Raw genomic sequence first — 21,513 nt, 5'->3', positions numbered from 1 at the left:
CTCATTATATCCACTCAAGACAATATACAACAATTAAAACGTGACAATAAATAAAGTCAAAATTAAAATTGCTATCACTAAAATCAACTAATGTTAAAACCTTGGTGAAAAAGATGCATTTTTGCCATTTTCCTAAAAAATTAGAAAGTGGTAGCCAAATGTACCAAAAAGCATCTTATTTATTGGATTGATTGATTGATTGATTGATTTCAATTTCTACGTCTACCCATCTTACACAAAAGACTCTGGTTAGTGAATAAAATTAAAAACATCCATGTAATAATACAAAATGGAAATAAAACATAAGGATATGTAACAAGAATAAAATGAAAAAAGTGGCAACCAAGGATATCCATCAACAATAATTAACAGTATCTCACAGGCTCATCTAACCTCCTCATCGCCATATCTGGGAGACCAGCCAGGTCTTAAGGGCCTTCCGAAAGGCCAGCAGGGTAGGGGCCAATCTAATTTCCGGAGGAATGGTATTCCAGAGGGCAGGTGCAGTGACAGAAGAGGCATGCTTCCTGGGTCCCATGAAATGACACTCTTTTAATAGATGAGACCCAGGACATGCCTTTCCTGCCAGACCTGGTGGGACAGGTAGAGAGAGTCAAAGAAAACCATATAGGGCTTTATAGGTGACAACCAGCACCCTTCGTTGCAGCTGGAATTCTACTGGGGGCCAGTGCAGCTCACAAAGCAAAGGTGTAATATGGGCATATCTAGGCACACCCATAATTGCTCATGCCATCACATTCTGGACCAACCGCAGCTTCCAGATGTTCTTCAAGGGCAGCCCCATGTAGAGTACATTGCAGTAATCCCAAAAGGAGGTGACCAATGCCTGAGTGTGGTGTGGTGTGCGTGGTGCTGCCTGATCCTTCTGAACTACATAACTGGACAGGGTCATAGTGGGAAGGGAGCCTTTCAAATAGCCAGGCTGTAATCTGTTTATGACTCAAGATCAACAGAACACCTTAAATTGTGCCCAACAGACAATTGGTGGTGCAGTCAATGCAGTTCCTTTGGTACAAGTACTATGTAATCACTGTTCTTTGCCCTATTTTGCAGCCTGGCTGAATTTTGCACTAGTTGTGCCCATTACAGTGTTCACAGTGGCTTGTAACCAAGGCATTGGAGACTGCCTTAGGATGGATAACATTTGATGCAGCGGCTATAATAGTGCAAATGTGCTCCTCACCACAGCTGCCACCTGCAAATCCAGCAGCCACTGGGAACGAAGGAACACTTCCAACACACTTGCTCTTTCTTGGGGAGTGCCACCCAGCCCAAACAGGCTCTATATTTGTCTCTTAAGTTCCGTTTTCTCCATATCCAAGCCCCTTTGCCTTGTCTAGATTTAATTTTAGTGGCTCTCCCTCAGCCAGCCCAATATCAAAATTGGACAACAATTCAAGGTTGCTGATGACTTCCTTGGAGTTTGATGATCCTGAAGACATCCCACTCCAAAGCTCTGAATGATTTCCGCTGGCAGTTTCATTAGATGTTAAATAAAGCAGAGGACAAAAGAGAATCCTGTGAGTCATCACAGTTCAACAACATAGGCACTGAACAGTAATCCATGTGCAGAATCTGTGTTCATGTTGTTCAAAACAGGGCAATAAATAAAGATTTCTCTTCAGAGGACTCTGTTACCTATCCCCTGTAAACAGAATTTATCTAGTGGAAAACCTTCCTGTAAATCCAAGTTCTTCCATTTCTGCCGCTTATTAGTAGTATTTTGTCCTGTCTTGATGTTGCATTTAGCACCTTTTTCATTCTGAGAGATATTTTTCTGTTATTTCCTGTCATTTATTGAGATGGATAAATAAATAAACGTGGTAAAGAGAGCCAGAGTAATAATCAAATTTAGGAAGTGGTGGGCAATATTTGTTCTGAATTCCTTCATGAGTTATCCATTGGAGGCCACGCAATGGGTCAGGGCTTAAGCAAGCTGTGGGTGGAGCCAGAGTCAAAGTGGGCGGGGATAGCATCTCCTTTTTCTCTCTCACTTCCAAACAGCAGGCTGCAAGAAAGAACAGGCAGCTATTCCCAGAGGCTTGAACCAATCTCTCGTGTAGACATTTTGAAATTACTCTGAAGGTCACATGATGCCCTGACTTAAAGGTTCTGTTACAATTCTAAAGCCATTCATGGAATCATTTAGGTTTATTGGTCAATAAGGTCAAGTCACTGCAGATGTGCATTTAGTAACTTGGTCTTCTTTTTAAAAGCAGTTTTAAAATAATTTTTTTTAAAAAACCCTATGTTTTAAAAAGAAATCCTTCACCAGTTTGATAGTTCATAGGATGGGGAACATGCCCTAATTTCTTTTGAAAACTCTTGCACTCACTCCCAAGTGTGACAAGAGATGCTCGAAGCATTGATTAAAATATAGAGGGGGAGTCTAATTCTTCTAGATCTGTCAAAGGTCACAAAAACAGCAATTACTTGCTATTCAAGGATGTTATGTCATCCCAAATAAGCTTTCACAATTGTCTTTGCCATCCTCAAGGGATATTGTTAGAAAGAAAGAGGAAAGGTCTTAACCCACCACCACCATGTTAATATGCAGTCCATGTAAACATATGGGGCACTCCTTCTGTTTTTGTAATAGAGGATTTCTCTCCTGCTTGGCCTCTGAAAATTCCAGTTTAGCCCAAACAGTGCAGTTTTTCAGGACATTTGAATTATGAAAAAAAAACCTTTTATCTACATTAGTCCTAATTTTAAAAAGTGTTGTTTTTTTTTAATGTCAGTTTAATACATTGCATAGGAATAGGTATGCAGGATATTCTCATCTGCAATTAATATGAATTATTAACTCCCTGGCCAAATTTTTGCAGTTGCTCATCACATTCACCCCCTTTTAGCCATATTAATTGTGCCCTGAGTGCTCTTGAATAGGAACCTGCCCCCCCCCCACACACACACAGAGTTTAAAGAATTGAAGGTGGTAGCTGACTTGGATAGACCAGTGTGGATTTTGTGATATTACACTGATCGCTGTCTTTTCCAACTTAATTCTTTTCAAATGTGTTGGAATTACCATTACAGGAATTCCTGCTGGAAAGCTTGGGGAATTATAGAAAACACTGAATAATAACCCATCTTGGTTACAATTGTCAAATCTGGGAATCAAAGTTGTACAGTACTGTCTGTGAACACGGAGCTTCTCTGAGCTGTTAAACAGACCCTGATATTAACATTCTTCTCTGAATGTACAGTGGTACCTCGGGATATGAACTTAATCCGTTCTGTGACTCTGGGCGTATCCCGAGTTGGTCGTAACCCGGCGCAAATTTCCCCATAGGGTTCAATGTAAATCCAGTTAATCCGTTCCGCCCTCTAAATTTGGTCACACCCCGAAGCAAATTTTCCCATAAGGTTCAATGTAATTACCGTTAATCCATTCTGGCATCTGCGGACCACGCATCAGGGGCGGGAAAACGGCCGGGCGCCGCATGGCGTGGCGGGAAAACGGCCGGGCGCCGCACAGCGGGAAAACGGTCAGGTGCGGCGGGAAAACGTACAGGCGCAGCAGGAAACCGTCCGGGTTCAGCGCGGCGCGGCGGGAAAACGGCCCGGCGCGGCGGGAAAACGGCCGGGTGCCACGCAGCATGGCACGGCGGGAAAACGGCCGCGGACCACGTGTCAGGGCAGAAAAATGGCCGTACCCCGAGGCGGAGTTCGCACATCGAGGTAAATTTTTGCGGCCGGAGGTGGTCATAACCCGAAAAGTTCGTTAGTAGAGGCGGTCATATCCCGAGGTACCACTGTATCTATTATTTTTAAGGCACTTAAGCTGATTGTGCTACATTCCAGAAGCTAATCAGTATTATATATCCTGTTCTGAAACTCCTGCCAATTTCATAACTTCTAGTATTATGAGGATAAAGGAGGATAAGATGGCAATAATAGAACAACAACAATACGTTTGGGAAAAGACTGTATGTTACTTTCGGTGTTGAAACACATTTATTCTGCTGATGAGCATTTCCTATGCAATTAGGTTCACAATGTTCCCCCCATCCCCAACCCCAAAGGTAGCTTTCTTTTCTATGAGGAACTTTCCTGTTAATTTCAAGAATGGCTGTTTTTATTCTGTGAAAAAAAAAAAAGTAGATTCAATGTGTTTCCTCACATCATAGAAATGTTGGGTGAGAGAATTCATGATCTGATCTGAATAATGGCATGAAATATCCTTTTCCTAACTCTTCAGTTGGCTGAAATAATAATGCAATTTTGCATGGTGAGAATGTTTATTAAAAGATCAGATGCATAAATAAAATGACTGCACAATTAGCTTTAGAAAGATTCTGTACTTTTGGTAGGACTGCGCTATTTTTTTCTGTTCCACCTGGCAAATATTTTAACATGTAAGCAGATCTCAGATCTTTTGCTCATTCAGTTACAATTCATTCTTGTGCAGTGAGCAAATCCTGCATGTGGAGATATTCTAGCTCATGTTCCAAATTTGAGAGAGCTGTAGCACATCAGATTGCACACAAAAGGTCTCAGGTTCAGTTCCTGGCGTAACGAAGAAGAAAGGCCCTTGGCTGAAATCATGAAGAGCTTCCATCAGTTGGTATCCACAACTGTGGGGCAGAGGTCTGACTACAGAGGAGACCATTTGCTAGGTACCATCTTAACCAAGGCAGCTTTTATAGATCCTTCTTTTTCCCATCCCTATAATCTCTGCCCCTCTTCCCAATTGAAGCACATCTATATGAAAAAGGAATAAAAATAAGAGGGCAGTCAGTTAGTTACCTTGTTCAGAGCAAAAATACACAATATAAGGACTTGATTCAGAGAGGTTTATGTGTACTTTATAGTTCTTAGTTCTAGGAACTAGTTCATACCTAAAGCTGCTATGTTGTGCCTGCTCTAATTCCTTCTACTGTTCGCTGGATTGTTCGCCACCTTGGAAAGCTTGATATGGAATCTTTGAAGCAGAAGTCTTCTTGCAAGTTACTTCTTATGTCCTTTCTCAATGAGAAGACAGATGCTCTCCCATATGAGCCTAGGGTCACACAGGCAAGCTAGGCATTCAGTCCTTTTCAGCAGATCACTCATTCATGGGAGCTTTCTCTCTGCAGGCTTCATAATTACGAGAGCCCACATGATTTGCTCATAAAATTCATTGACCAATGACCCCATCAGATGCTTTGTAGTTGCAAGCGAGTGTCATCCTAGGCACTGTCCAGCAGTCATTACTTGCCTAACCAGTCATTACTTGCCTAACATTAAACTTTTTGCTTAATGATGGATTGTACTTGATATGCATCATTCGTGCTTTCAGGTGGAGGAAGTTTCCTGAAGATCTGTCGCCAGTTTTGATGCTGTGATAGGACTGAGAAAGAGCAAATGTTTTAACTGCAAGGTCATTTACTACACATGGAGGCAAATATGTATTATGTCATCAGTTGCATGTACTGATAATGAAGTGGATAGTTGCAGGCAATTAATTTCAGGATTTAAATAGATAAACCAGGAAAGAGATTCTTCTTTGTCTTCCTCTAACTGAGTTCTGGGGACCACTAACTCCCTCCCTTATTCTTTTTGTTGTAACTCCATCTTGATCCCTGCATGATTTTAACTGCATGATCTTAACGAACATTACTGGCTTAGTTTTCTCTATCGTGTCTCTCTTTGTTTCTCAGTTTGAGCTCTACACAATATTGCACAAATGCTTTGTGCACTGAGGCATCTGGGTTCTCTGCCTGGAAATACCTTGAGTGCTACATCGGTTGCCACTTATTTATTATCCATCCCTCTAACTTCTTGTATATATTTTCCTCCTTTGATAGTTGCCCTTACCTTACTCAAAGTGAATGCAGCATTTCTAAATACAATTTTTTGATGCCCGCAATAAAAGCAGACACAAAAATCTACAAACTACCATTGAAACTTTTAAGACTACCACTTTCTCTTACAATCACAGTATCTCAAGGACAAGAATGCAGGTTCTATAAATCCCAAAACTGTCTTCTTTCTTTACAAAGAAGAATTCCAGCCTCTTCTGTATGAATCTCAAGATTTCTTATTCTCAAGACTATTCTGGTGCTAAATTTTCCAGCAAGATTTCCATACAGAAATCTCTAATCTCCAGCTATTTCAGAGAGAAGGAGCACCTCTTCACAGTTCTCAAAGCTATTAAGTTAACCCTTTTGATCTGCATTATACAGTGCCCAGGCCACATCATTTCAAATGATAGGGAGTCAGAAAAACCCAGCGTACCCTGTGGGTCTATTTGAATCTTTCTCTGTTTCAGGCATTGGAAGGTTAAATGCAAGTACAAATTCCATCTCTTTTCCTTCAAAGCAGGCCAGTATGTTTGGCACTGAAGCCAAAAGCTACCAGTTTGAGCAGGGCAGTAATCTAAATGCAACATTACCTCCAATCTTTGGCTGCTTTTTCCAGGGGAAAAGAAAAATGATTTTTGACTGCATAATGTCAAAAGAAAAGTGCAAATCACAATTATTGAGCTCCGTAACAATAATAACAAGATACACACACACACAAAAATAGCTTTTCACAACAAAGTATGTAATTAAAAAACAGATGTGCAGATGAATCACCATTCTGATTTTCTACATGTGTGAAGGAGATCCTATGTGATACTTAGGAATTATTCCTTAGTGTGGCTTACTTAAAAACATTTGAATGCTGAAGCTAAACTTCAGTGATGTGCAAAACAAACAAAAGCTTCCCATCTTTCTAATAAGAATTCTTAATTATATTGACTAAAGAAACATGCCTCTTTTTTTAAAAAAAAAAAAAGTGTAGATCCATCAATTCACAACAGTTCCTGAGCAATTCATTTTACTTATATACAAAGATAGCTTAGGAAAAGCATGTAAAATAAGACATGATTGTCATAATGCCTTTGTGCAAATGCATGACACAACTGCACTTGGAACACTAGATACGGTTTTGGTCACCCTATCTCTTTTTTTATATATATAATTTTTATTAAGAATTTTTATTACAATAATAAGATCTAATACAAAATAAATTTAAAGAAAGAATAGAGAATAGAAAGAAGGAATAAAAAGTGTGACAAAAAAGAAAGAAGGGAAAAAAAGAAAAGTAAGAAGATAATAAAGAGAAAAGAAATATATAAAGAAGTGACTTCCAACCTTCATCACAAGTATAAACAAATTTAGTGACTCTTCAAGCCCTCTGAGGCATTGAGATATTGTGGCTACTATTTTCTGATTCCATTCTTCAAAAGTCTCCTTCAGTATTTTCATTGTTATAATGCTTTGCAACATTTTACAGGCTTGTACATCTGTCCTTTACCTAAAAACTTTAATCCATTCTAGTGTCCAGTTTTTGAAATCATGACATTCCTTATCTTTGTTTTGTCTTGTAAAAACCAAAACAAGAGCTATTTCCAATGAGAAGCTGTTAGTTCTTCATAATTAATTCCAAAATCTTATTGTAAAAGTTTCAATATTCCAATTTTACCTGGACCCTTAGTCCATTTATAACTTTCTAACATCAAAATCTTATTTAGCTTTTTGCTGTTTATTTCAGATTCTTAAGCTTATGATTAAAATTTTCTTTCATTCAGGATTGAAGGCAGACTTACCCAGGTTTTCAAAATTGTTGGTTCGAAGGTCTCCAATAGCTTAAAAGTAGTTAATGAGCAATTTTGGAAAGTGATTAGAAAGTGAGGTTTGTGAACTTAGTGTCCTTTAAAAGTCTCTGCTGCGGTTGTGAGCAAGATGGCTAATCCTGTCGACAACTGGCACTCAAACCTGCTCAAAACTGTTTACCTGTGGTCTCCTTGTGAGGAACAGCTATCCAGAGCACAGGAGGGCACTCTCCTGTCCTCTCCTTATCTGGAGAAATTCCAAGGAACCAGTCTACTCACCAGTTCCTTGTTCTTTGCTGCAGTTGTTGGCTCCGCTTTCTCAGAGCCGTCTTCAGTTCACCCTACCTCCCCCGGAAGTCCTTGGTCATCCCATCTCAAGGAAGATGTCACAGAGATGGAAAAGCTGTGGAAAAGGACAACCCTCCTTCTATTGTATGGCTGTTTCTTAAAGCTGACTTCTAGAAAAACATCTCTTAGGTTTTGCGACAGTAATAAAAAATGTAAAAATGCACTCAGTTATCTTCCCTTTCCACTTCATTGGCATGATTTCCTTTTAATTTTTAGCTGAGAATTAGCTGAGGATTTTTAGATCAATTTTCTTATAGGCAACTGCTCAGTTTTGTGTGTATCTTTCTCATCCCTGTTCATTAGGGTTTAATTTCAAAGAGTTGTCCTTCTGGCATTTTTTAAATAATGTGTGTATGCGCATACATGCACATGTGTATCAATGGATCTGCACATGTATATTGTGAGTGTATGCATGTACATATATGAGTATATTCTTTTGCTTCTATGCACAACGGGCTGCCTAACATCTGAGATCTCGCAGAGTTACTATTCCCTGAGGAAAAGTCAGCCAGAAATAAAGCATATGGAGATTGGGATGGTGGTGGAAAGAGAATGATGGCTCTGCTTCAGGGAACACACTGTTTTCTTTCAAAGACAACAGACTTCTCAATGATTCATAGAAAACATGTGGGCTTTATGAATTATTCTGAAAATGTATGTTTCTTCAATTCTATAAGTATTTCACTAACTTTGTAACAAGGCTTCCCCAATCTGGTGCCCATGGCTATAAAAATCTGTTGCTGCTTTTCCAAATTACTCTCAAAACAGCTTTTAAGAAGATTAAACTCAATATATAATACAAGAACACAGAATCTGAAATATACAGAACACTCCATAATACAACCACATTTGAAACCAACAAGGTCATTGCAAATTAGTTTCTCTGAATATATATAAAAATAAATTTATTTTACAAATATCTGATCACTGCAGTCTTATGTAACAAATCCAAATCACTAAGATTTGTAACTTGTATTCAGCAGCTGAATACAAGTTACAATATGAGTCAATACATCAAGAAAAAAAAGGCAATTTATAAATTGATGTATGGTCTTATAAGGATAGAAAAGTATGAATAGGTATAGTGAATGGTGTTGGTGTATACTAGATTGAAGTATATTTCCTCTTCTCCTTCTGATTTTATGTCTTTAATTTATTTGATCAATTATTTCTTTCTTCTTTTCTGCACTTTTCATAATGTTGCTTACACTGAAACCAACAGTATAATGGGGGTAACTATATGTATGCATGTTTTCTTCCTGCTTCTCTTTCTTGGACCTACATCAATGAATATCAATGAAGTTTCACCTGGCACTTTGGTACTTGACATAAATAGTAAGTGATAAGTTAGGTATATTGAAACTCCTGGGTAGAATGTTCTTCCTTATACTTTTTAGCAATAGTAACTCACAAACTACATGTTTGATGCCAAAATCAATTTTTTCAGTCTTTGTTACCCAGAAATCAGATCTATTTGACAAGCTGATTATTCTTGGATTTTATGATAAAACTCCATTCTCCAAGATCTTAGGAAGTTATTTATTGTTGTACAATACTATAACCAGATACATAGGTGTGTGCCGCATAATGATCTGCCAACAGACAGGAAGCTGCCTTTGTTTAAAGCAACAGAAATGATAACTTGGAATGTATATACACACACAGACGCACACACGCATTATAACCCTAAGCTTGTTTTTTTCCCTAGAAATAAGTTATATCAGTTATAACACGGCTAAGCCCTAGATGTGTCAGCAGAGAATTCAAATGTTATCATAATAATTTATCATAGTAATATTTTTAAGCAATTATTGCAGAAACATCTTCCACATTGTGTCAATATAATAGTGCCTGATTGCCATATCATGGCTAGAAATCCATAGTTCAGGCTCCTCATCCATATTTCTCAGGGCCCAGGATCAATTCTTGACATCTTCAAGCAGGACTGGGAAAGAGATCTGCCCAGCACTCTGCTGACAGTCAGGGTTGACAGTTCTCAGCCAAAAATTTGATTCAGTGCCCAGCAGCTTCTTATGTTACTATAGTCTTCCCTCTAGTCAAGGTTTCTCAACCTTGGCCACTTTAAGACTTCAACTCCCAGAATTCCCCAACCAGCATATGACATCCACATGTCCTAAAGTGCCCAAGGTTGAGTAGCCCTGCTCTAAGTCATCCCTATCGTTTATCTTTACCTATTATTTTAATAACCGTAGTTAACTGTGTACAGTAGTTTGCAAGCTTAGGCGAAGTAAGTTTACAAAATGTTATTTGGACTTACACAGCAAACTGTTTATGTACATGGAACATGAATCACTGTTAGCTCCAAATCCGAATTGGGCGTCGCTGTGTCGGTATAGAGTCGATGGACTGACGCAATTAGAGCAATTCAGGTTTTCAATGAAGTCAGTAAATTTACTATGTGAGCACCTTGGTTAAAGTTATAAACCTAAGCTAAAATCCGAATCATATAGTCATTGCGGGATCTCTTTAGGAACAATCCATTGGTCCTAGAGATCATCTGGATATCAATTCCAATGAAAAACCGTCTAATAATATGAATGTTTAATATTTTATATCAACATAAAATCAATGTTACTTGCTCAAACATGCATGTATTCTCTCACTCCCTTTGTTCTGTGAGACATCCGCTGTTAACAGCCATTTGCTAGAGATGTGGTAGATAATATTTGCCTTTCTTCTTGTTATTCTAATAAAAAATATCAGAATCCCATCTTCATATAAATCCACAATCAAAATTAGAAGTAGGACATTTTGGTGGATTGGAATGAAGGATGCTGATTCTCTCAGAGCAGAGAACTAACCCAGGCTGTTCTAGTATACTTTCTGCTTATTAAATTATACTTGCCCCCCTTCCCCCTTTGTTCAACGTAAATACACACAGAGTTGTCTTCCGTTCAGTAAATATAATTATTTTTACATAGAATACTTTGGGGATGGGAACTATGTGCGGGGTTCTCTTTTTCCCTTTTTCTCTCTCCATTAAAAGAAAAAAACATAATACTAAAAGCTATCCTCTATGGATTTTCTTCACTCAGAAGAGAAAAATCCAGAATGCATGAAACACAGGCGCCTTCTGCCTGATCCATATTCATAACCTTTCCCTCACTGTGACTGATTTATGCCCCTTTGCACCCCCAGGGTGTTCACAGCCCAAAATAAAGGCAGACCAAATAGAAGCCAAGTACCTCTTTCAGGAGGGAGGGGGTAGAAGAGCAGTCAAGCTGTTCAAGAAAGAAAAACTAATTTTTGTAAGAAGGTCTGGTTCCATAGGTCACACAACCAGAAAATACATTTGCCAGAATGTGGAAGCCATGGTTCGCTTTGAATGAAACCATGCCGCCGGTTGGGATCTCTGGTGGCTACATATTGATTCAGCGGTTCTATAGATGTAGCTGCTGTTGCTTTCATTATTTATATAGTGCCAGAAGTGCACCACAATTGGGATTGCCAGATGTCCCTATTATGATAGTCCTGGAAGTCTGTGTGGTACAATGAATGGGGTGTCAGTCATTAACCTGGGAAACCTGAATTCCAATTCATACACAGGCATCTTACAAAGTGGGTGGCCAACCCAACCTACATCACAAGAGTGGTGTTAGGACAAATATACCGTGTAATTCACAACTGGGCCCTCCAAAACTCATTCAAAGCTGGCTAGGAGAGAGAGAGAGATCTTGCTATCTAGCTATCTACCTGACGATCAGTTGACTTTTTAAATCAAGCTTCAGCTGACCATTATAAGTAGCCTTTAATTTAGAATGCAATAATTTGATGCTCCCAAATTGTGGATGCATCATAAGATATACTCTGGATTTGTTTAGTAATTGCACTTTCATTCCTACATCATCCCAAAATTAATTGGGGATGAAAGTAGCTTTGGAAAACTTTCTGCTTGCTTAATTCATAGTGCATGGCTGTAGAAGCAGGAATGAGAAAGATGGCATTCTGTTGCTTTTCCAAAATTACTTTGGATATTAAGGCTCCATTCCCACAGCTCTTCACATGTACTTCTTCACATGGGCAAAGCTGCACATGAGATGTTTGCATTTGGCATGGGAGTTGAAGTGGGAGCAGACAGTCAAGTAAATTCACTGAGTGAGAGAGGGACTCAAGTTAACCATAAAATGTAAGAGTTCCACCATGCACACATTTTGATGTGACAGCCTGAGTTTCAGTGTCAGTGCAATTCAAACTAGCATAAACTCTTCTGCTGAGTGTTTTCCTTGAAAGTTGTGAGTTGTGTTGTGGGTTTTTCCCCCTTTTCTTTCCTTTTGAAAATGCTCTACTATGTAACTCTGGGCTGCAAACAATGGCCATAGAAATTGCTTTGACAGTGTCAGCAGATTGGAGGGGATAGTGGGCTGTTCTGCTTGGCCCTCATTCCAGAAGCCGAACTGGTCACTAGAGAATGCTTTGCAAACGTTTACAAGCAAAAGGCAGCCCTGTGCTTGTCAGGGAAACTTATCAGGGTGATGTTGCAAGCTTTCTACCCAGAAGTGAAGAAGACATTTTTTCCAGCTGGCCGGGAAGAGGGATCTCTGCTCTGTCTAGGATTTGGCAAAGAGCTCCCGACAGCTGAGAGTAACCCTCTTTCTCCCGTCACAAGAGCAGCTCCTGCTGAGCAAGGCTCATTAAATATTCACTTCCAGCTGCAAGCAGCTCATTAAGGCAGCACCAAGCAGTGACGCTGCTGCTGGAAAACTGTGTCTTGCTGAGCATCACCATGCAGAGGCTCAGTGCAACGCTGGATGCTCTCCTCCTCAGTGCCTTCTCTATGATGACCAGCTTATGCTCACTGCTATGCATTAAGTACAGGTAAAAACAGCACCGAAAAGCCTTAGGCAGATGGACTCAATTCATTTGGGTTTGGGCTCTTTGGTGCATTTCGGTGCAGCATCGGAGTTGCCTTCAGAATCATTTTCTGGGTTGGGGACCTTGCTGACAAACAAACTGGGTTTTGCTGGGCATGATCTTGTTTCACAGGAAGTATACAGGAAGAGGACTGCACCCTGAGAAATGAGGCAAAGTTCATTAGGTTTTAGAAAGTTTGCAACTTTCTGAAGGAAGGAAGGTGCCAGATATCTGTTTAAGAAGCTATCTACTCTTTCTCTGACATTGAGTTGGAATGTTTCCAACAGGATTGTGGTGGCCCCCCTGCATTCCATTTTGAGAAGGTAGTGCAGAGCCTAGAAATTTATTTTGTAAGTACAACCTGGAGAAACCCCAACTTCACAGCTGCTAAACTTCCTGGACAATGCATTTTAATAATAGATAAGATAGCTTGCTCCTAAATTAATTAACAGCTCTTTCCCATTGGAGATTCCTGAGATCATATTTTTTTTCTTAAAAAACAAACAAACAAACAACAACCAGCATTATGGGAGAAGGCAGAGTTTGAAGTGGACTTATTCCTTGCTTGTTGAAATGTTTGATATGTGCAAAAGTATCCCCAAACCCTGAAAATAGTGATGCTATTTCTCTTGCATTTGCAGAAAATGTTTCCAGACAGCTCATTTCTATGTGGAAGACAGCAGTTCCCCTCGGGTGGTACCAAACGAAACTGTTCCCATTATTCCCATCCCAGGTAAGAAAGGCCTTGCCTCATTCATTCATGCTTTGGTTTGATCATAGATGTGACAGCTTGAATTTGTCTAGCAATTAATACTGGTTTCGGTATAATTAAAATCATCTGCTCTTCACAGTCACTGGTTTCTTTCTATGGTTTAAACATCCTGTGGTTTGTGGTCATATTTCTGTAGTTGTTTAAAATGGGGTAAAAGGCTTTGTATGGAGTTTAACTTTTTCTCCTCTGGATGAAACCCTCTTGATGGTTTCACAAAGGAAACCTCCAGGTGTCATATACTGTCTTCCCTGGCACCAGCATCTTGTCCTGAATGAGTCTTTACTTCATCTGTCTTCTTTTTTACTGAAGTTCAAAATTTCACCTTAATGGTCAGTAATGTCTAGTAAATGTAGATGGGCAGCATATTCCTGTGAATGTATACTCAAAAGAAAGCCTTATTAAATTCAGTGCCAGTACTTCCAGTTCAATGTGTAAGGATTTTGACACAAGCAGCTCTTGGATATGTATTTCTACTTGCAATGATACTTACCTGGAATATAGGTGGGTTATCAGATATAAGCATTTTAGTTTAGTTCAGTCTTGTTTCCAGCTGAAAAAGAAATGAATCAGTAAACATCTTCATATAAGCGAATGAAGTAGCTTTACTTGGGGTGGGCAAAGTTACATCTGTTCAGTACTCTAAATCTTTTTGGACTTGGTCAGTTTTAGCTCTGAAAAGAACATGCCTAGGATTATTCTACTTGAGTAGATACAGATTTGGTTCTCATTGTTATTTAGAAATTAAATGCATGTTTTATCCTTTCACAGTTTGTTCATTCTTTTATTGGCACTGGCTTGAAATAATTCTACATACAATTATTGTTTTGTGAATGTGAGCTGAATTCTACTGATGGGAAGATATGATTATTGTGATATATTATTTTAACTCCTTCAAAAATGAAGCCTAAAGCATAATTCAAAGGGATTATGGCGTGTCATGGTATTTCTCTGACAGGCTGTAAAGGGTATCATAATGAGATTATGTTACTATTATTTTTCTTTTTGCATATAATTTACTATATTGGGTAAACAAGTCAATGATTTGAGTTTTACAAATACTAGATTAATGGATCAGTAGTGTTCAAAGATAATAGAAAAATAGAAAGTTGCTATTGGTTCACCCAGCTCACCTCCAACTTGGTGGCTAGGGAATTATGGGAGCTGAAGTCCAACACATCTGAAGACCACCAAGTTGGGAAAGGATGATCTCCTCTAAGTTACAAATGAACAACAGTTTCTCTGTGGAAAAAGTTTGACCCTTTTGAAAATCCTTAGAAATTAATGACAATCCAACTGTGTTGTATAAAGATGAACAAATTCAAAGTTTGTATGAATTGTAGGCTTCTGTTAGAACTGTGAGTGCTTCAGCTGACAAAAGTTTTATAATACTCATGGATTGGAATGTCTTCTCTTAAAATGATCACCTGAGCATATATGCGTGGAGGAGTCACTTGGGATGTTGTTGATCCTGTTAGCTAGATTCCAAAGTATTCTTGGAACTGCTTTATAGGATTATCTCCAGAAAAGGTCTCTGGATAAACTGATCTGATTCAGCTTTTCTTCATGCATGCTGTGCGGTTAGCCATAAAATATATCAGAATTGTCTGGAACTATACAAGTCATAGTACTGTATAATGTCCTTCATTTCTCTATAACGTTCTTCTCACCTTTTTGTTGTGTAGCACAACATTATATTATGTAACCTTTGCCCCTAGTATGTCAGAAATTGCATAAGTAATCTTTTGCATTTTGCCAGTCACTATGTATTGGACTATATTTTACCGTAAGTTACTTATAATGTTTCCCATATTTCTGTGGAGTACATAAGTTACAAGGAAGGGAGGGAGGGAACAAGATGAACTACATATTCAAGAAGTTTAGGTTGAAGGAGCTTTTCAACTGTTGGGACTAAAGACTAACAGCTTTAATGTTTTCCCAGCTAAAAATCTACCAGCATATAGAAAACCAGAATACCAGGGAACACATTTCTAATCCAGCTCTTTATTTCATATGCTAACACATTCTATAAAAAGTAAACCAACTGAAAGATTTTGAAACATACAGTCCTCCCTCCTACTGTTTAAAAATGCAGAAACCCAGGCCATTGTACAACAGCCTTCTGCAGTGTGCTTCTTTCTTACATTGGACTATATCTTTAATCATCTCCAGCCAACAAGGCCATTGAGGTTGATGGGAAAGATAATCCAACACAGCTGGAGGATAGGTTAGAGAGAGCTGGTATAGAACAGGCTTTTCACTTTTTGAAAGGAAGCACCTGCTCTTGGATGACACTTCACTCATAAGAGGATTGTTGTCGTTTTGGCTACTTGCAGTTCGTGCATTTGTTTTTGTGTTTTCTGAGCCCCCCTGACCAATTCTCTTTTTCAAGGGGAAAAGTGAAATATATCCATCTAAGGAGTCCTTGGTGCTCTCTGAATTTGGTTGTTTGCTTGCAGACATTTCATTACCCAACTAGGTAATATCATCAGTGCTAGTGAGTGTGGACTTTGTTCCCTGTATATTGATCTAAATAGATGATTAAACAACATTTTGAAAATAAGTGATAGGCAATTCATTAATAAGTAATATTTTGCTCTAGAATTGAAGCTATTTATCTACTTCTGTGGCCTAAAAGTTCATAATCTGACACCCCCTCCAAAAAAAGATTATTAGGAATATATAATAGAGATGAAATTAAATGATATGACATTGTACACATAAGAATAAATCCAGATGTAGTCATATTTAGAGCAGCCACAATGAAATCAGAGACTTGAAGTCATTGTTCTCTGTTCTGCACTGGTCAGACCATACTGAGAATATTTCATCCAGTTTGGAGCACCACATGTTAGGAAGGTCATTGATCAACAGGACTGTGTCCAGAGGAGACCAACCAAAATGAATGGGAAGATGCCTGTTTCTGACTTATTCCCACCTTGCATAGAAGCTATAGAGGAAATTATGGCCTCTTAGTAGATCTATCTGCCCTGAAAGTTTCCAGCTCTAATGAAATTGCAATTTGTAAGGAGATTATTCAAGTAGAATACCCAGAATGAAATATCTAAAAACTTTTGGATAGTACAGAAGGGAAAGTTCTGTTGGAAGGGCCTATCTTACCAATAGAAGAGAATATATGTAGCTCAGAGTTGAACTGTGGAGTCCTTGGGGTTCTCTGAGCTTGGTTGTTTTCTTACAAATGTTTTGTTACTCAGCTAAGTAACATCTTCAGTGCTATTTAGCTTCAGGCCTAATCTTATCTTGATACTTTGTCTGGACTTCAAAATCAAGCCAGGATAATCTACCAAGTCCATCTTCCTAAGCAGTCTGCTGATTGCTGCTTCCCACTGTCTCCCATCAATTGTTACTCCTATTATGGTGGGGACTTTTTTCCCCAAAGCATTCTAAAAAAATCTTCTTTTTGATTCTCTTCTACTGTTAATAAAACACTATCACTACTGATTTTTTCCCCTTTAGAAACAGCCAGAGAGCATGAGAAAAATCTTTCATGCTTTATTGATTCTGGAAGTAAAGTATAAATGACATTTTAACAAATGCCAGTCCCTTATAGTAATCTTATTTGCTAGTGATAACCCTGCAGTAGTTTTAAATTGATAGTTAAATATCTCTCTGTGGAACTGTACTGCTGTTTCACTGAGCTGAGTGAACCTAATTTGATTTAGTTATACAGACATGGTGGAGGCACTTTGACAGTGTATCTAAAACTGTGAAATATCCTGCACTTCTCTTTTTTAAAAAATCAGTCCTACGAGAATTTTCAACATGTCCAGAATACATTACACTAATGTAAGTCCACAAAGGCAAAAATTGTCTAATAATTTAACTGCCCTACTTTTGTCTGAAGAAATTTACTTCATTGCAAAACATAAAATTAAATAACTTATAAGTATGCTTTCATCTATGTGAATTTATCCTGAAATTCTGAGTCTTCATAATTCATAATCATCTTGGCTGTGCAGCCTAGCGAAACACCAAACACAGAGAGGATCATATATTCACTTGCCCCTAAGCTATTAAACACATATGTGAATCAAAACGCAGTGCCTCATATGGGATCATGCCCTTAGGGGAAAGATGCTGGGCCCGCATAGCAGCCTTGCTGAACATTATTAACTACCACCATCATCAGTGTAGCCCCTTTTTAATTTTTCTTCATTTGTTAAATTGCTCCATTTTAGACAGTTCTCTGTAACCCTTTTCAATGAGTTAGTCATAGAAGTAAAAAAGAAAAGCCGTATTTCTATTCCTCTCCTCCAACAGGCAATTACATTTTTAAAAATCTGCATTAAACACTGAGAACGTTTCCTGCTACTTTTCCCCCCCTGCCCTGCCCGCCCCCACCCCCATAATTGAACAAATGCAAGCAAGAAGTTCCTTGAGGGGCTTTTGTGCAATCTAGATCTTGCTAATTATTTTGAACTACAATTTCCATCATCCCTGAGCAATGGCCGTAGCACCAGGAGATGATGGGACTTACATATAATGAGGCCACATTAGGGGAAGTTGGCTTGAACTTGAAGGAACAGAAATGCTTTTTTCCTTTTCGAGAAGAAGCATTTACAAGAAATTCTGAATCAGTCAACTGTGATCTCCTTGTATTTGTTTGTATAGCAAATAGTGAATGTTCAGATACCTAGTCTGATCGCCCTGAACTGAACTCTATTCTGAGAGCTTTTCCTCAGCACAGGAGGAAGATATTTTAAAAATAATGTTTTCAATAAACACGTGGTAGTATGAATTATGCTCTTTGCTATTATTCAAGAAAGAATCCCATTTCTTGTTTACAGACTGAATGTACACTTTCCTTGTAATTTAAAGGTAAGCCTGTGCATAACATCTATAATTAATGTATGCCTCCATGGTTGTTGTTGGCATGGCAGTACAGTATATTAGATTATCTCCTGATTGGAAAAAATTGTGATTAATTATTTTGCACATTTCCTTTTTTTCTGCCTCTTCTTGTAGGAAGAGACTGCAGAACTCTAAAGCAGTGTTGTTCAACCTCAACAACATTGAGATGCGTGGACTTTCAGCTCCCAGAATTCTCCAGCCAGCAATTCTGGGAGTTGAAGCCCACACATATTAAAGTTGTTGAGGTTGAGAAACACTGTTCTATAGCACATGCTAGCCAGTGATACCAATGACACACTGGCCCAGTTCCCAGAACACACCAAAGAGATCAAATTTAACTTCACATAGACCCGGTTAAACCAACTCAACCCAGTCAGTCATATCATGGGAACACCTCAAGACAGTCAATTAACACTTACTGTCTATCTAGTGTTCTCCAAGAAAAAGATCTTGAAAACCCTAAGCCTCGCCATTACCTGGTTCACACCGCCAAAGCCTGCCATCACATAAAACACCTACCAAACATTAGCTGCAACAGCAAAACCACTGTTGTGTGTGGGGAGGCGAGTGTTATCTCGTAGCCTTGCCAGTTCTTTAAAGTGGATGGGGCTCTAACTCTACAACGGGCGACCTTTGGCCCAGTTAGGGTGATTATGTCTTATCTAAATTAGCCAACAGCCAATTTCACCAGCTAGTTCCAGCTGCTCTTCCCTCTCCCTCACTTGGTTTGCAAATGAATGGCAAGACTTTGCCAAAGCATGGACAGACATGCCTCATTAAACAACAGTCCCCTCTCTTTCTTCTCATCCGCCCACCCCAAGCACAGAAGACTGGCTTCAGCTGTTATTCTGTCCCACACTTAACTATAATGGACTGGAAGCTCTTTGGCGACCGAATAAAAATGTTTCACTCCAAGTTGCACAGCCTTCTGCAAGAAGGGGAAGGGGTGCAGGCAGCACAATGCTTGAGCCCCTGGAATAGGTACATCGGCTCAACATCTGGGCATTGTGCAACACCCCTCAGGAAGAAGCCCAGGAAGAGCAGGGGAAAGAAAATTAACAACCAACCTGACCAGATAATTAGCAGAATGTGTCCATTACTCATTGGTTTATTGTGTGCTGTTGTCTTATATGGTTGAGCTTTACCATTTTTGCACATACAAAGGTACTTAGTTTTCTGTATGAGCTTTAAAACAAGGACTGGTCATTTCCCCATCCTGGCTTATCCTGACATAAACACAAATTTGTTATCAGGGCTCCTTCGTACATGACCTGTCCACTCAGAGATAATGGAGAAGGGCCTTTATTTATTCCTATACTGTATCTATATCCCCAAATTTGTCAGACTGTTTGATTATTAAATGGTAGAACAGCAGTCCCTGTGCATGGATGAAGAGTTGCAGGCTAATAACTTTTAGTAAGGGATTCAGATTTAACGTTTAAACTAATTTTACAGTAGGGTTACATGACATTCATAATGACATGGCATAAGGATTTATTAGCACTATGTTACATTTTTGAGATAGGCTGAAACAAATACCAAAATAAATCTGAGTGTTACAAATTGATAAAAACTTTTCAATTGTTTCAATGTTTGGGTTTTTAGGGTGGGATTTGATTATGATACTAATGAATGCTTGCCTGACTTTAGGCAGGGAAGAAGCAGATTGCCCAAATAGAATATGTACTGATCAACTATTCGTTTTACTTATTAGATGTTATAGGATGTTGTTCATCTCTCCAGAAGACTAAAAGAGTTATAGTCTCTGAACAGCATGCTTCCTGATGCGGGAAGAGGTTTTTAACAGCAGCCATTAGATAAATTACCTACATGCAGCATTTCCCTGTAAGTTAGCTTAGATTTTATTTGAGGAGCTCTGTAGAGTGCATAAGCAAAAAAGATCAAATTCTGTCAAAGAGATGGCTTTTTCAAACAAGGTCTGCCTACTGGAATGTGGAACTCTCAAACTTTACGTATGCGTGACTGTCTATTTTTCCACAATAGGTGGCTTACTGATATATCTAAAATGAACAAGTCACAAACTCACAGATTCTTTAACTCTATCTTTTTGTGGTAAGGAAAAAGGACAGCATGAAAATGAGTTGGCAGGAAGTTTCCCTTGGGCATATAATGGCCAAAAAATCACCCATGATGTTAAACCAGGATAGGAGGCCCACATATGGCTCCCAGCCTCAGGGCTCCTAAATAACTGCTACTAACATTTGGTGGCAAAATGGTTGATTTTGGGTGGATGATACTTAAAAACCCTAACACCATCCCGCCCAAAATCAGCCAACTATGGTCTCGTTTCCCTGCCAGACTTATTTCATCCACTTTAACCCTTAAAAATGCTGCCTCGAGAAACATATACACCTCAGAAGTTATCTTCTTAAAAAAAAAAAAGTGTGGTCAAGCAAAACCCTGTGCTAAGCCACAATGTACAGTAGTTAGTTTTTACTTCAGCTTAGTGTCTTGTGTAAATGCAGACTTTGTGTTTTTATGAAATATGGCTTAATATGAGCTGTAGTCTACTAAATATGGTTTATTGTACAAACTGTGTTTAAGTTAACAATAGTTTGATGTGTTATGTTAAAGCATGTGTGTTAAATTCTGTAAGTCTCTTTGGTAAATCAAAATCTTTAATCTGTGTATTCTGGAGCTAAGATTAATTATCTGAATTATTAAACTTACTGTTCTGAAACTCTTGAGGACACATTGTGATGTTAAATAGCGTTCTGTATCAGCATTAGCCATTCAGTGCTGGACAATTTAGCCAAGCAAGATGGGAAACTTGACTGGGGTGAAATCTCTAAATGGGACTTCTCTTTGCTGTGTATTAAGTACTGAAGAGAGAAATGAGAAAGATACTGTCCAAGAGACATACCTAGGTGAGAATGGGGGTGGGGGGTTGATGGTTTTAGAATAAAGACATCACTGATTGAAAAAATTGGGTCCAGAAAAGTCAGTTGTGCCTAGATGTCAAAAAAGCCTGACTTTTTAGTTTTATTAGTTATGGAGTTAGCCCACTCTTTACCTATGTTGGACT

The 21,513-nt window shown here is 38.8% G+C and overlaps 1 protein-coding gene across 8 annotated transcripts in view; it reads left to right on the top strand.

Annotated features, from left to right (window-relative positions):
• Window positions 1–21,513, top strand: part of PTPRG (protein tyrosine phosphatase receptor type G) — a 610,625-nt gene that overhangs the window by 550,387 nt on the left and 38,725 nt on the right. For all 8 annotated transcript variants that reach the window (XM_088134427.1, XM_088134425.1, XM_088134422.1 and 5 more), the window contains one exon: window positions 13,468–13,559. In XM_088134427.1, the coding sequence (XP_087990553.1) occupies window positions 13,468–13,559 (92 nt within the window). The remainder of the gene's footprint in view (window positions 1–13,467; window positions 13,560–21,513) is intronic.

This window comes from Python bivittatus, unplaced genomic scaffold, assembly GCF_059951505.1.
Source record: "Python bivittatus isolate LINGU-HERP-01145 unplaced genomic scaffold, Pbiv_v1 ctg000080_np1212, whole genome shotgun sequence".
Classification (NCBI taxonomy): domain Eukaryota; kingdom Metazoa; phylum Chordata; class Lepidosauria; order Squamata; family Pythonidae; genus Python; species Python bivittatus.
The sequence above is the reverse complement of the archived record's forward strand: the minus strand, read 5'-3'. Positions and strand labels throughout refer to the sequence as shown.